General features: G+C 37.6%; 2 protein-coding genes and 1 long non-coding RNA gene across 3 annotated transcripts; 2 read left to right on the top strand and 1 right to left on the bottom strand.

The window, feature by feature from the left end:
* Positions 1–263: 263 nt before the first annotated feature.
* Positions 264–4,032, top strand: LOC113669669 (protease-associated domain-containing protein 1). The gene is made up of 5 exons (XM_027185740.2): positions 264–411; positions 496–641; positions 1,339–1,448; positions 1,992–2,162; positions 2,884–4,032. Exons 1-5 carry the CDS (start codon positions 324–326, stop codon positions 3,002–3,004), a joined length of 636 nt encoding a protein of 211 aa, XP_027041541.2. The 5' UTR covers positions 264–323; the 3' UTR covers positions 3,005–4,032.
* Positions 4,033–4,542: 510 nt separating this feature from the next.
* Positions 4,543–4,991, bottom strand: LOC149050461 (uncharacterized). The gene is made up of 2 exons (XR_016183334.1): positions 4,896–4,991; positions 4,543–4,583 (listed from the first exon to the last, which is right to left on the bottom strand). It is a non-coding gene; the product is annotated as an uncharacterized LOC149050461 (long non-coding RNA).
* A 491-nt stretch (positions 4,992–5,482) lies between these two features.
* On the top strand, positions 5,483–13,054 carry LOC113669670 (E3 ubiquitin-protein ligase KCMF1). The gene is made up of 6 exons (XM_027185741.2): positions 5,483–5,734; positions 9,581–9,748; positions 10,197–10,336; positions 11,272–11,382; positions 11,683–12,140; positions 12,410–13,054. Exons 1-6 carry the CDS (start codon positions 5,719–5,721, stop codon positions 12,732–12,734), a joined length of 1,218 nt encoding a protein of 405 aa, XP_027041542.2. The 5' UTR covers positions 5,483–5,718; the 3' UTR covers positions 12,735–13,054.
* Positions 13,055–14,233: the final 1,179 nt, after the last annotated feature.

The following is a 14,233-nucleotide window of genomic DNA, read 5'->3' as shown; positions in this document are numbered from 1 at the left end:
GTGTTTAACAAAACAACTTTTAAACATGTTTAAGCTTTGGTGTGAATGGGGCATAGGACTTGAAACGTTAGCTTCGGAAACTCTCCACGGTGGCTACTTTACTTGATCAACTCAAGTATTAAAACCAAATTATCTTGTGATCCTTCCCTCTGAACACAGTTCCTTGAGAGACTTTCTCCCTTTCTTTATCTTTAAACTTACAAGTTCCAATTTTTTCCTGGGACAGTTTGTTCCCATTCTATCACAAGAGCGAAAGGCTTATCCCAGCATTCTAAGCGGTCACAAAATAATGACTCACCGTTACAACTTGACGTGTTTGCGTGATGAACGAAATTATGGAGATCCATATCCATAGAACGATATCATGCCTCTTTATGGCTGTGCTTTTTTTGTTATGGGACTATTCTTCAGGTAAAATCTATGGAATATTCAGCACTGCTTGTTTTATTGGCGCAATAGCACAATACTTAATGATGTATATGTTTCACCTTGCAGCTGAAGGCCCACGAGTCCGTCTATTCTCTGCTACAGACTTCATGCTTTTCGATAGCAATGACCTTCTTTATTTTGAAATCTTACAACCAAAGAACATAAGTTATATCTACAAGGTTAAACCAGCGAAAAACTTCGGAACCAAATTTGTAAGTAATTCAATAATTGATGTCAACGAACTATTTCTTAATTATAAAATCTTAATTACTAGCTGAGTCAGCCCAAATGCGGACGCAGTCATTTTATTTATCACGTTCCCAAGAGAGTCTGAGCTTGTTTTCACCTGTGCCACCGGTTTAATCAGAAATGTAACGTCCTAAACCTCCTTCACTTTCTACGTTTTCCCTTTCAACTTCCTTGCTTACGGTTCGAGCCCTACTTTAATTTGCCTTGTAATAAAGTTGTCTTGGGTTAGTTTTTGTAAAGGTCCATGTAGTGGTTTAAAGGCATTCTCTGTACAGGTATGAATCACTGTAGAGAGCTAATCGTCAATCGATTTCTTTTCAAAAAACGCCTTTTAGCCCCTTAACTCCCAGAAGTGACAAACATTTACCTTCTCCCTTTGATATCTACTTGTTTTCTAGCAAACGGTTGATGAGAATACTCAAACTTATCAGGAATTTTATCGTGATCTTGGACCAAATTCTCGTAACTAATTTACAAGGAATTGTGTAGCAGCAAGAGGAGAGAATTAATAATCAGATCTTGGGAATTAGAGGTTTAAAGAACGTTCCTGTGCTTCATAGTAACTGCTGGTCGATGGGCACTTTGGTGATGTACAAATTGACCCTGATATCAATGATTCCTAATGTTCACTGGTTTTCATCTTTTTCTGTCTCTTTTCAGGAATTAGAATTAGGCACTGTAAACCTTGTTGCTGCTGATCCTATTGATGCTTGTCATTCAGTTGACAATGGTAAGGCTATGTGGGGGTCAATAGCCTTAGTTGAAAGAGGGTGAGTGAGTGCAGACTTAACAAATTTATTGGACAGGGTTGACTCTTTACATCTAACATCAGTATACATGTTCTCCACATTGTTCTCTATCAATTTCCTGAGATGCTGACAATGAGAATGTGTTTGATAATCAAAGGGTTAAACATGATGGTGAGATAATCAGGTTTAAATGTGCTATTTCCTGCAACATCTGACAACACTTCTACATGTTTGGGACTATCATTTATAGGTATAGTGTTACCAAAGGAGTGCCAGCAAGACTTATTTCTATCTTTGTAGCCAATCAGAGTTGATATTGAGAAACCAATGCTTAGTAAATGGAGAATACATAGCCTGCATTCAGTACTTAATGAGTTGTATATTTGTCTACATGTGAGTAGTGTTTACTGCAAGTTCTGCAAACTCCCCTCCGACTAATCCTTTGAGGCCACCAAGTCTGGAGTAAAGTGATGGGCCTGCCCCCCTGCTTATTACACTATCTCGTTGCATGGAGACTAATGCATATCTGATGCCTGTAAAAACATGAGTAACCTTGTACTCTAGGGGTTGTTCCTTTGTCTCCAAAACCAAGACAGTGGAACATCATGGAGCTATTGCTGTATTTATATCAGACAATTTACAGTTTGACAATGCAGAATCTTTAGTGGACATGATCCATGATGGAACAACAAGAGAAGTCAGTATTCCTGCTGGATTCATCTTGGGATCTGATGGGTACTGCATTTTATTGATGTCATTACTGTCATTCACAAGTGAAATATTTAACTTACCACAATGTTATTTTTTTAATTTTAGATTATTTGTTTGAAAGAGGATTTAAATGATGTAACTATTTTCCAGTAATTCCAAGAGCTTAGTGACATTTTCATTTGTCATTATAACCATATATTTAAGAGTCCTCTTTTTTCAGAGTTTCAATAAATCTGTTTTGATAAGTTAGAGCCGATTTAAATTTGAAATAAGAAAGAAGGACTGCAATGAGGAGAGATTATGAACTAACTGTGAGGATTTGGTGCAAAGCAAAGCTATCACTATGTGGTTGTTGCAGCCTGGCTCTCCTGTGACCCAGTAGTTTCTTTCCTTACCCATTCCCTCAGTTGGCCTTCTCAAGAATTTAACTAGTTATCCTACCTTTCATGTGTACTGGCATTTTTAGTTTGAAGAGCTCCTTATTTTAGCAGCACGGTTGTAGTTGTGTAAGACATCATTTGCGAAAACTCAGCTTTCATTTTTAAGGCACTGTTAACACTTACTTATAATTTTTCTCCATATAACCAAGGTATAATTTACAAGACTTACACTCATCTTTAAAAGGATGCTAATGCTGACTTTCATTTTTATTTGGTGGTCTTTTACATCTGAATACTAATTAGCTCAGTTTTTCATTAAGACTACATGCAGTGGTGGGCTCACACAGTGTTTGTTAAATTGCCAGGTATCACATCAAGCGTGGAATTGAAGAAGCAGGAATGGAAGCAGCGGTTATATCAATTCCACTCAACATCACTACAAGTCCACATCTTTATACCAGGCAACCACCTTGGTCGTATTGGTGATACAGATTTTTTTATTTGGAAATTTTGACAGATAGTCCACTAAATATATATTTAGAAGTATGGCTGTCAGTATTTTGTGGTGCAGCTTAGATTGACATTGTATATAATATAAAGGCAAGTTTCTAAAGAAACTGTGGTGATGCACTGGTGAGGGTATTAAAAGATAGCACTAGATTCTGAAAAAAACAATGCTTTCCTATGCTATTTTATCTTTCTAGTGTTAAAATGTTTTCTATAGTATGGTTTAATTGTTGGATACACAAACTTCTGTAGTTTAAGGAAGTTCAGCATAGCATAATTCCTTTTATTAGGCCATCAAAGTGTTATTTGGAGGCCTCTATTTAGTCTCCTGTCTCCCAAGTAGTGTTGATTTGTTGTCCAGAAACCTATTCATATAGGATTCTACAAATGTACTATGTATGGAGTCTGCTTTTATTTATAAGACATGGAATACAAATACATTAGAGATCTGTATTGTGTTATGAAAGGAGGATATTTTGGGAACTTGTTCTTGGTGATAGTTTAAAAATAGCTGCAGCTTTCTAAGATGTCAAATGTCAACTTTTGTGCTCTCATGGAGTTGGTTGACCTGTATTTTTGTTTTGAAATAATAGGACATTTTAGTAAGCCGAAAGAGGAGTTTTTCAATTCTGATATGTACCCCCAAGAAGTAGTAGTAGTAGAAATGATTATTGTGGTATGTTAAGTTGCTTTTTGCCAAAATGTAGGCCTTGTCAAACATTATGGTCAAAGTAGATATCTTGCATATGTAAGAAATAAGAGAAACGTCATGGACACTAATACAGAAGATACAAATCAGATAGGCTTATGAAATCACAATGAAGATGCTGAGCTTGTACTTAACAATAAGATAATGCAGTTAATATTTTGAACTCAGGAGCATTGATCATGTTGTGTGGTCTTCTGATTTAGGGTCCTTAGAAGAATTGTATTAGAATCAGTAGTAGTGACTGACATTTTGTCAACCTGAGCAGAGCTCATAATTAAAGATGACAAACTATTACTAATACAGCTTTTTTATTCTGTGCAAATATTTTATTTATCCAGTATTTAGCTGGTTTGTCAGAAGTTGCAAGAGTTGTCTTTCATTTCGTACAATTTTATTGGTTTCCTTAAACAAGCCTTGAAATCTGATTGGTTGTTGTGTTTTAGTAAAGCTGTCCAATTGGTTTCATTGACTGGGAGAAAGAAAGCATAGAGACAAATTGGTGCAATTCATGAATAAATCACCAATGAGAGCCAATCAGATTACAAGGATCAACAATGTTTTCATAATGGTTTGGAAAATAGTGCTACTTACTATATACAGTAATTTGGAGAGGACTGGATGGACACATCACTATCATTGCCCACAAAAAGTCCAGACATGCTTATCGGCACTACACATATTGGTTTACACCATCCCTTATTACAGCGGAAGGAAGAGCTCCTTCAAAGTTACTGTTATCCTTTCCATTCTGTCTTGTTCTTTCACTTGAATCAGGGTGTACCAGTCCAATAAAATCATTAATTGGTTCTGCATGTCCAAATTTTTTAGCTTTATTTTGTACCTGATGACCTTTGAAAGAATAAAGACCATACTTACACATATTTGCCTAGTAATGTAGGTAACCACTTCTACAAGAAACACCTGCATTTAATAACTATTCAAACTTCAATCTTAAAAGATTCCAGCATGACTTTGAGGCATGAGGAACAAAACTGCAATCTTTGTTTGTTTCTTTTGTCTTGTAACTCCAGAAGAGACTTGAGAACAAATAGAAAAAACAAACAAAAAATCTACCCAAAAGCTTGGATGCCTTGTTAGAATTGACATGCATCAAGCATGGGCTACCCAATGGAGGTTCACATAGCCAACATTCTTCATTACTTTGAAAATTGGTGATCACTCGTCAACATAGCATGGCCTGGATTTTTCAAAGGAGGTGAGAGTATCACTGTTTCAAACAGAGGGCAATCACCAGATTGTCATGTTGACCTCCACACTGTGTGTTACTTAATGTGACAGATAAAAAAAAGGCTTAAAGGGTGAGGAGGTCATTAGCACCCAAGACACCACTAGCGGTTGTGTCCTCGTGTACCGGTACACAAAGGAACGAAACATTAACGAACTGCGTCACAACTCCATGTATGGATGTGAAAACAATAGGAATTCCCCCGTGTACCGGTACACCAGGACAGCCCCCCACTAGCTATAACCTTCAGCAGTAGTCACAGCGCCTCTCGAGCACACAATTGCATAATTTTTTGCAATTTTTTTGACGCCTTTAGATAACTGTAATTGTACGATACGGGCTCTTCTGTTTCCGTCCTGAGACAACTCTAAGATCCCTCGAGATACTCAACCGATACTTCGAACGATACTTGCTGTTGCTCGTGTAGCTCGTGTAACCCGTGTAGCCCTAACGTAGACCCCAGTCACCAACCTAAGGAGCTGAGAATGCTGGGAATCCAGTTACTGCTCATGCCCAGTGAAACCGGGAGAGGGCTCTTAGAATCATTGAAGTCTCCAATGGTGGAAATGAGAAGTAAAGTGGCCTAAAATTCGACTGTTTGGGACCGTTCCCAGAATTTAGGAAGAACATTCAACGATTGTCCAATGCTTTTTGCCACTGTCAAGAAAAGTTGTATCAATAGGCCCTTGCATCAGCGCAAATTCGATTCGACTCTTATTGAAGTACAGGGAAGTTGCTATGTCTCGGCATGAGGGTAAGTTTGTTTTCTCTTTTAGATTTGGAAATTGTGGCTTCCCTTCTGGAAAGCAGTTGTCCTCTTAAATTTCTTTATGTCACTGATGCCACAGTGTTTCAAGTTGTGTTTATCTCAGCCACAGTCTCTAAGAGTGGTCGTTTTCTAGAGTTGCATCCATAGTTCCGTTACGTTCACTTACACGTTCGAAAGGTGTAAATGAGCATGTTTGCTTGGGTTCTTTTCAACGTGCGGCGTCGAAACTGAGAGACCTCTCCTTTTAGTGGCAAAGTATGGCACACATTAAATACAATATTCTTTCTTATACTTCTTTGTATTCGACGTGAGTAATAAACTGGTGCAGTCACTTTATGATATTACCTATACATTTAAATATTTCACTGCGTCCTAGTACATAAGTTACATAGCTGTTGCTTTAAGGTTAATTTTCATCACCTCAAGACTGCTATCCTTGTCGTTTTACTGAAAATTGTACGTTGGGAATTGTGTGTAAATGTTTTATAAAAAATTAATTCCTCGGTATAACCACTTTCTGGTCAGCTAATAATCAAGAGGATACAGAGGGACTAAAATTAATTTGGTTAGTTTCTCTGTAGCTTTCCTGCCTTTTTTTTAAGAAGAATGATGCATTAGATTCAAAACTACTGGTTGAAAGGGAAAGTAGTGAGGAAGGCTAATAGCTTATTTGTGTATGACTAATGGCAGCAAATTAATTTTAGCAAATGACTTTTTAAGGGACACTGGCAAGGCTGTGTATGTGTGGTTTTACTTGTTCTATCAGCTCAGATTTATATGTTCCTTTTTTACCAAGTATTTCTCACCAAAATTGTTTCCAATTGTATTGTGTATATTTCATAGGATTCTTTGGTGGCTAGGAAAGGGCAAATTACCTAACAATTATACAATATTTATGGTTAAGAAGTTGCAAATGAACTTGACTAAAAAACTTGTTCAATTATCAGTATGAATTGCTCACTAGCTGATTCAAAAATAAGATTTTTTTCTCTGCTGAGATGTAGGTTGAAATCAGTATCCTAAGTACTACTGCTATTCTAGGTTAAAAACAAAGCAATTTTGTTTGTATGTCATATACCACAAGAGAAAGAAATTGGTCATGCATTTCATAACAATGGATTCTGTGACAGAAAAATATACAAATATCTGGGATAATGTTATAATTATGGTATTGTATTTACCAGGTAAGGCAGAGAAATTTCTTATGACTCCTTTTCTAACTCATGATTAGAATTTAGAACTTAGCTACGTTGTAAGGGTTAAACAAGTGAAATTTCCATGGTAATGTTCTGATTATCAAAATGTGGGTATTAGTTAAATACCTAGAGAAGACTGTTTTAGTTGTCAAATGGTGTAATGTCCTTTTATGCTATATTCTGTGGTTAGCTCTCTGCTTTATTCCAGAATTTATGTTCTTTCATTTTGTGAGTATTGTTTTCTCCATGACAGACCTGTGACCTGCACCCTACTGCACACATTCACTTAATCTTTGAGCTATTATAATTGAGTTCTGTGCAACGATCTAAGGAGAAATTAAGAATTGAAAATTTGGTCCAACAGTTGACAGTATACAATTTTAAATCGCCAGTTCTGCAAAAATGTATTAGCCATTTTGAAGGAATAAGAAAAAAAACTATCACCAAGAGTCAATTTCTCAACCTTTTTGCTTGCAGAGGGAAGGGCAATCCATTGGGCCAAGTAAGCAAATGTAATTTTTAGACAATGTGCTTTATGTGGACAAAGAGGTTCAAAATAGGAATTCAACTCATTGGCCTTGGTCTTTCACCCTTCATAATTCATTTTCCAAGTTCAGAGACCCACAGCCACTTTGACTTTCACAATTGTTTGCATGTGGGTACTTTTCTAAGAGTCAAGCTCAATTTCATCAGGGAAGTGGTAGTTTTGATTTTAGTTGCACAATCGTTCCCTGTATCACAACATTCAATGACCCTTTTACTTAGAGCTATGCCTAGATTGGGTAGCTTTTTTTCCAGTCGGTAAAATGTCATGAATGTACAACTGGTTTTATACTGGTTTTATGAATCACATCACCCTTGATTGCTTCTGCCTACATCACCTTTAGCTCTGCAAAATGAACCCTCTATGGGTTTGCCTTGTATCAAAGGAACCTTTTTAACTAAAAGTGGTGCTTAAGATAGTCCACTTATCAAGAAATGAGCCTTGTTAGAGAATATTTGAGCCTCATAAGGGGATAATGGAGATCCAGTGTAAAAACAAAAGGCATTTTAGAGTAGTGTACCCATTGGGTGCCTATTTTTGTTTATCTATATTTAGGATTTTAGCCAAATTAAAGGTACAATTCATTGAAGGGAAAACTAATAAGTGCTCTCCTCAGTTAAGGACCTGGGGTTTATTGGAGGAAACATGGTAGTTACTGTAATTATTCGATTTAGTGCCTGGGGGGCTTAGTTATGTATGCTACATCTAGGAAGGGCACCTAAAAGGGGTACAGGGTGCTTTTTCTTTTTTGGAAAAATAGCAGGTTGTGCAAAACAAATCCTTGAAAAAGATTTGGGGCACATTATAAAAATACAGGCGCTTGAGTGTCTTGAGGGAGTGCTTATTGGAACAAGGGTGCTTTAAATAGAAATCAAATCATTGTAGGAGATATTGGCCCAAGTTTCAATTTTTGCTTTCTTAAGCATTTTTGGCAGTGTCATCAAATGATAAGAGAATGTTTTCAAAACACCCTGAAAAGGTTCTGTGGAAGGGGTTCTTGTAGAATTTTCCTAATCAATTCAGAAGCCTAACACATTTTTCATTGATGCCAGCATCCACTGTGTTACTTAAATTGTAAGAACACTTTTCAACCAATTTGTTGAAGGAATGATCATTGACCTTGTTATTGTTTAATACTGTATGTATTTTCAGCAATGTATCGGCAAAGAATTTAACTTGTGTAAAGAGTTAATAAGTTTAAACTACCTAGTTTGTTTCATGAATTTGGGTTTGGACAATTTTAGGTGACTATGTCAATTCTAACATGGCATCCAATTTTAGATGACTATGTGACAGCAAATGTTATAGTGTTGTCTTTTTCCAGTGATAACAGTTATGTAGTCTTTAGTCAATAATGAATGGCTTTTTAAAACTTTCTCAAAGGTTGCTCTTTATCTTAAATCTTTTCATAAAGACTTTTGAGCTGTGGAATCGTCTAGTCATGAAATAATTTGTTTGTTCTTCTTTGAGTTCATGTTGGTTCAATTTTTGTCATTGTGGTGATTACATGTAAGTACTTATCTCTCCCCTCTCAGTTTGGTTATCATGTTTTCCTGTGTCATTATAGGCATTTTCCATTTCTATATATTGAAAGTTATCAATATTCTTTAAGTCTATCACTGATCACCATCACTCTTCAAAATGTTGATGTTCTTTGAAAAACATCTGCCATGAGTTAACAAGATAACTAAAGCAGTGATGGATCTAGTCACTGTGGCTGCTATATTAAACATATAGTTACAATCTATCAAAGCAGAATCCTTAAATTCTGCCATTAGCATAGTAAATTGGGTTGTAGGCTTCCACATGAACCCAGATGGTGTCTAAACCTGAATGAGACAAAATTTTAGATTGGGACAGTTGATATTTTTAAGGAAAGGATTGGTATTTTGTACACTAAGTATTAACTGGAAATGGTGAATTTTGCCTTGCCACACATTAATTTCAAAATTTCTGGAATAAGCATACCCCAGAACCCTTAGTCTAAACTACTTGACAGTACAGCTTTAATGCCTTAATTTCCTTTTGTTTCTCGCATTATTTGTCTACCATGAAGAAATGTACTAATTTCTCTTTTATTCCATTTAACAGGTGTCAGTTGTGACTCGTGTAACATAGGAAATTTCCGTGGGAGGCGATTCAAATGTTTAATTTGCTATGATTATGACCTTTGTGCAACATGTTATGAAAATGGAGCAACAACTACAAGGCACACAGCAGATCATCCAATGCAATGTATTCTTACTAGAACAGATTTTGGTAAGGATGCTGCCAGAACTTTGATTGTATACATTACACTGATTCAGGATTTTTTACCCTTTGGGTTTAACAGAGTGAAATTACTTTGTATTTCAATAGTGATTTTACCCAAATTTGTCTGCTGACTTCTTTAGTTTGGCATGACCCACATTTTTGGTCAGCCACTTTATCTCCAGTTGTTCAACCACTCTTCTTACTTAATATGAACAGTTTTCCAAAGCATTTTTAGAATCTCAAATGAGCTCTAGAATTTCAGAAAGTGCATCAGTGAATTTCATGTGTTCCTTGTATACGTACATACACATTTAAGTGATGCAAGTATACCTTTCAAGCATATTCTCACAGATTAGGTCATTATCTACTTGGACCTTAATATTAGTTTGTAACTTAAGCTTAAGAAATGTTTTCCGTGTGGAAAGCAAATTAAACTTGTTTTCTTGATGAACAGAACTCTATTATGGAGGTGAAGCATTTACTGCAGACCAGCCACAGTCTTTTACTTGCCCTTATTGTGGTAAAATGGGTTTTACAGAGTCTGCCCTACAGGAACACGTAGCATCAGAACATAGTGATGCCTCCATTGAGGTGGTAAGTATTTGGCACATGAAGTATTTCTGGAATACTTATTAATTTTTTTAGTAGTTACACAGAAGATTGAGGCACACAAGAAAACCATATTCTAATCACTAGTGGTCCTTGCAGTGTAGTTATTTTGTATCCCATTGTCTTTCCATTAAAACAATAACGTTCAAGACCTATTTCTGGTTGTAATGGTTTCTCAAGTTTGACAGTAAATAGGAAAAGCATTGAAGAGGTGCTTAAATAGGGATTAATTTTTGTGTTTTCAAATTAAACATTTACTCATAATTATTAGTGGAATTTGTTCAACTCTAAACCTTAGTAATGAATTGTAGGGTTTGCTGAAATTAGAAAGGTAACAGTAGTTGTTGTTTGCTTACATTGCCCCTTGTAAGTGTACAGTGTATCAAAGATAACTTGAACCTTCTAGGAAAATTTGGAAGGCTTCTAGTGTTTGTAGATGTTGAGGTAGGGGGACTGTAAACAAATGAACAGAAGTAAAGGGAAATATAAAGCTAACTCACATGTTTCATGTTTCATGTGATGTCAAAGAAATGGCTGCTTCAAATTAAATTAAATTTGGACTTCAGTACATTTTTGTTCTGACTACAGCTTTATATGTAATCACATTCAGACAGAAACGGTTCAAGTTATTTAGGGCAAACTTATATGGGTAATTCAGAATCGGTTCAAATAAGTAATTACAGTTGTAAGACAGAAATCTACCTGAAATAGATTTTCCAGTGAGTGCAAGGTTGGAGTTAATAAGTATTGAAGAGCACTGTTTTGCCACGTTTCCTTTAAAGGCTGTTCTTTTTTAAGGTTTTCCTATTGGTGTGTATTTCTTTTACAGTAAAAAAGTAAACACCGTTTTTGTTGCAAAGGAAAGATAAATCTTATTTATGCAGAGAGTTGTGTTTTAATGAGTGTTGTGTTTGATGCAGGTATGTCCTGTGTGTGCTGCCTTACCAGGTGGAGACCCAAATCATGTGACCGATGACTTTGCTGCGCATTTGACACTGGAGCATAGGGCACCCAGTAGGCCTGATATTCTAATATCCTTTTAATTTGTGTTTGCTATATGTTTGCTAGTACATTCAAACAATTTTGGGTTTCTTTCTCAAGGAATTTAAGAATAGTTTTGGGGTATTTTTGTTCCTTGGTAAAACGAACTGCACCTTGAATGATCTTTAGGTGGTCTGTTGTCGTTTCGTTGGAGATGTTGGTGGGAAGGAGTTGCTCAATTTATTTAGACCCACAACTCGTTTTAATGTTTATTTTGCTGAGTAGAATGGCTGTTTCATTTTGAGCAGTTAGATAATATGTATCACCTGTGTGTTCCTTAACTGACTTACTACGACGAGCCCCCACCTGTCCGGCACGTCAGACGTTTATTTCACCCAGCAGTGAGTGGTAGTCGACCGAGACCCCCAAGGCCGCGAGCAGCCAACATGCACTTTGGAGGATCAGGGAACAGTGCGCTTGCTTCGTCCTCGTCGTCCTCTTCCACCTCTGCCCGTGAAAGCATGGACCCTATAGCTGAGCTTTTGTCTCAGCTGTCGGGCGTTCGACGTGCTGCCCAACAGCCCCAGCCTCCCATGCAGTCCCAGCTTCAGTTGCTACAACAGCAGTTACAATTGGAGAGGCAGCAAGTGCAGCAGACCAGAGAGCGGCTGGAGAGACTTCCCGCTCGGCGTCAAATGGCGGCAGCTGCGGCTGCTGCAGCTGCAGCTGGTAGTAGTGTCACGGCTACGTCAACCGTTAGTGCTCAAGAAAGCAGTAGTTCGGCGTCTTCGTCATTTCTTCTCTCTAGGTAAGAGCATGGAACACATTTGTTTGTCTGTGAACTTGTTTGTAGTCTGTTTAGTTTCAATCTCAAGTTAGTTTATGTTGAACACGTTTCTTCAGTCTCCCCTTACTGGCGGTCTTCCCTTTTTTCGTACAAACAGTTTCTATTCGTGTAGCATTTTAAAACTTCTAAAATGCAATGGCATTAGAGGAACTTCAGCTAAAATTTTGGAAGCGTTAGTTCTCTTTGACTTTGAATTATTAAGCATCAAATCTTTAATTGGTACTTTTCAGAGCTAACGAACCGGCGCTGTCAGAATCTGAACAGGAAGCCTTGGAACGCGAGCGTGCAGACCGAAGCCTGTTTGTACAAGATCTTATTTTGTCGACGCTCGGATCAGCAGCATTTAGACGCAGGGCTCGGTCGAGGGTTTCGGTCGCCGACGCATCAAATGAATTCGCAAGAATAACCTTACAGGATAGTGAGAGGATTCAAGCGATTGGAAATGAAACGCGATCTGAGTCCCAGGACTTAAATGTTGTAGAACAAGACATTACTGTACAAGATATGGAGCTTATATCACTGGAAACAGATGAAGACGAAGACAAAGATTCCTAGCGGAGGAATCCTTACTTCGAATTGAATTTTATCCTCTGAGTAGGTGCTGAATTCATTCAGTGAAAATAATTGGCGTTTTGGCGGCCTCATAGTCCGTGAGAACCCGCTAATCCTTCACAAAGAAGACAACGAAGCGCATCGGAAGAATAAACAGCAATCTTTATCTGTACAGACGCCCATGGGGCATGTTGGTAGAGTATCAACTTACCCCTGACCAAATGCTAATCTCAGAAAGAGTAGCTATGACTGCGTTCATTTTACAGTTGAGGAGATACGTAGATAGGGTTGAAAAATAAAATTTAAAATCATTTACTTAAAAATGACTACTTTGTTGGTTAGCGGTGGGTCTTCTGTACTACGTAATTTTCTGTTCATTGATCAGTTGTTGACAATCTCCAGCCTTTTCCATGCCGATGACAATATCACTAACAACATGCTATACTCCGAGGCCATTCAAGGCCAATGACAAGCAAACACCGCTAGCACGCCACGAAGTACATTGCAACAAGCATCACTTACGTTCAGAAATGCACGTAGTATCGAAAATGGCATCGTTGACGAAATTTTGTCAAACCGAGAGACTGTTCATGGATTTGACGATTTTGGCCAATTTCAGTGAAATTCGTCAAAGCGAAATCAACTCGGCGGATTTAGCGATTTGAAGAATTTTCGTGACCGCCTGCATTTCTGGACAAACGCAAGTATTGCTTAGGAAAAGGAAAATTGTGTTGCATTTTTTAAGTCTCCAAAACTGTCACATCGACTTATGTTAGTAATAATAACGAAACATGATAGGCATGGTTCAGAGTTATTTTTCAGAGTTATTTTTCGGGATGAGTGGTTTGGAGCGGGACATATGCAGCTGTTGTTTACATTTTTGTTTAAAAAAAGAGGATTAACTTTAAAAACATTCCAACGAAAATATCTCACAAGCTCTCCTTAATAGAGAGCATGAAATAACTTCAGACACGGGAATTTTGTGGTATATTATCTCTCTTGTCCCTGTTATTGGAAGCAGAAATAATCTACTCGGGTGCTATGCGCAATGCCGTTCCTCCGTCAGTGCCAAAATCAAACATTTTGAAACAGTCCTTTGCCTCAAAAATGTTGTGAAAGCAAGGCAAAAACTATTTCATCCCCCTAAAAACGCCAACCAAATACATTTTGCGGTCTCTCCTCTCCGAATGAGTGAAAATACATTGAACGAAGCAAATGGCGGCCGTATTCGAAGGGATACCCGTATTACTGGGGATCTGGGTTTCCTGTTCCCTGACACTCGACACTCCCCACCCCAGAGCTTTTGACACAGAGTCGCCTGCAACCCACCCTTGAATCCCCCCTGTGGATGGGCTGCATGTAGGTGCTAGCATAGACGTTATGCCCATGGGCGTACAGGAAAAATTTTGTTGTGGGGGCTGAACATAATTTGCCCGAATGAAACTTGTTGGTCACAGATGCACACAAGATGATTCTTTCACGACGTCAAGTTTTCTTCGCTA

This window comes from Pocillopora damicornis, chromosome 2, assembly GCF_964200805.1.
Source record: "Pocillopora damicornis chromosome 2, jaPocDami1.2, whole genome shotgun sequence".
Taxonomy (NCBI): Eukaryota; Metazoa; Cnidaria; class Anthozoa; order Scleractinia; family Pocilloporidae; genus Pocillopora; species Pocillopora damicornis.
Note: the sequence above shows the minus strand (reverse complement) of the source record. Positions and strands in the feature narration are given on the sequence as shown.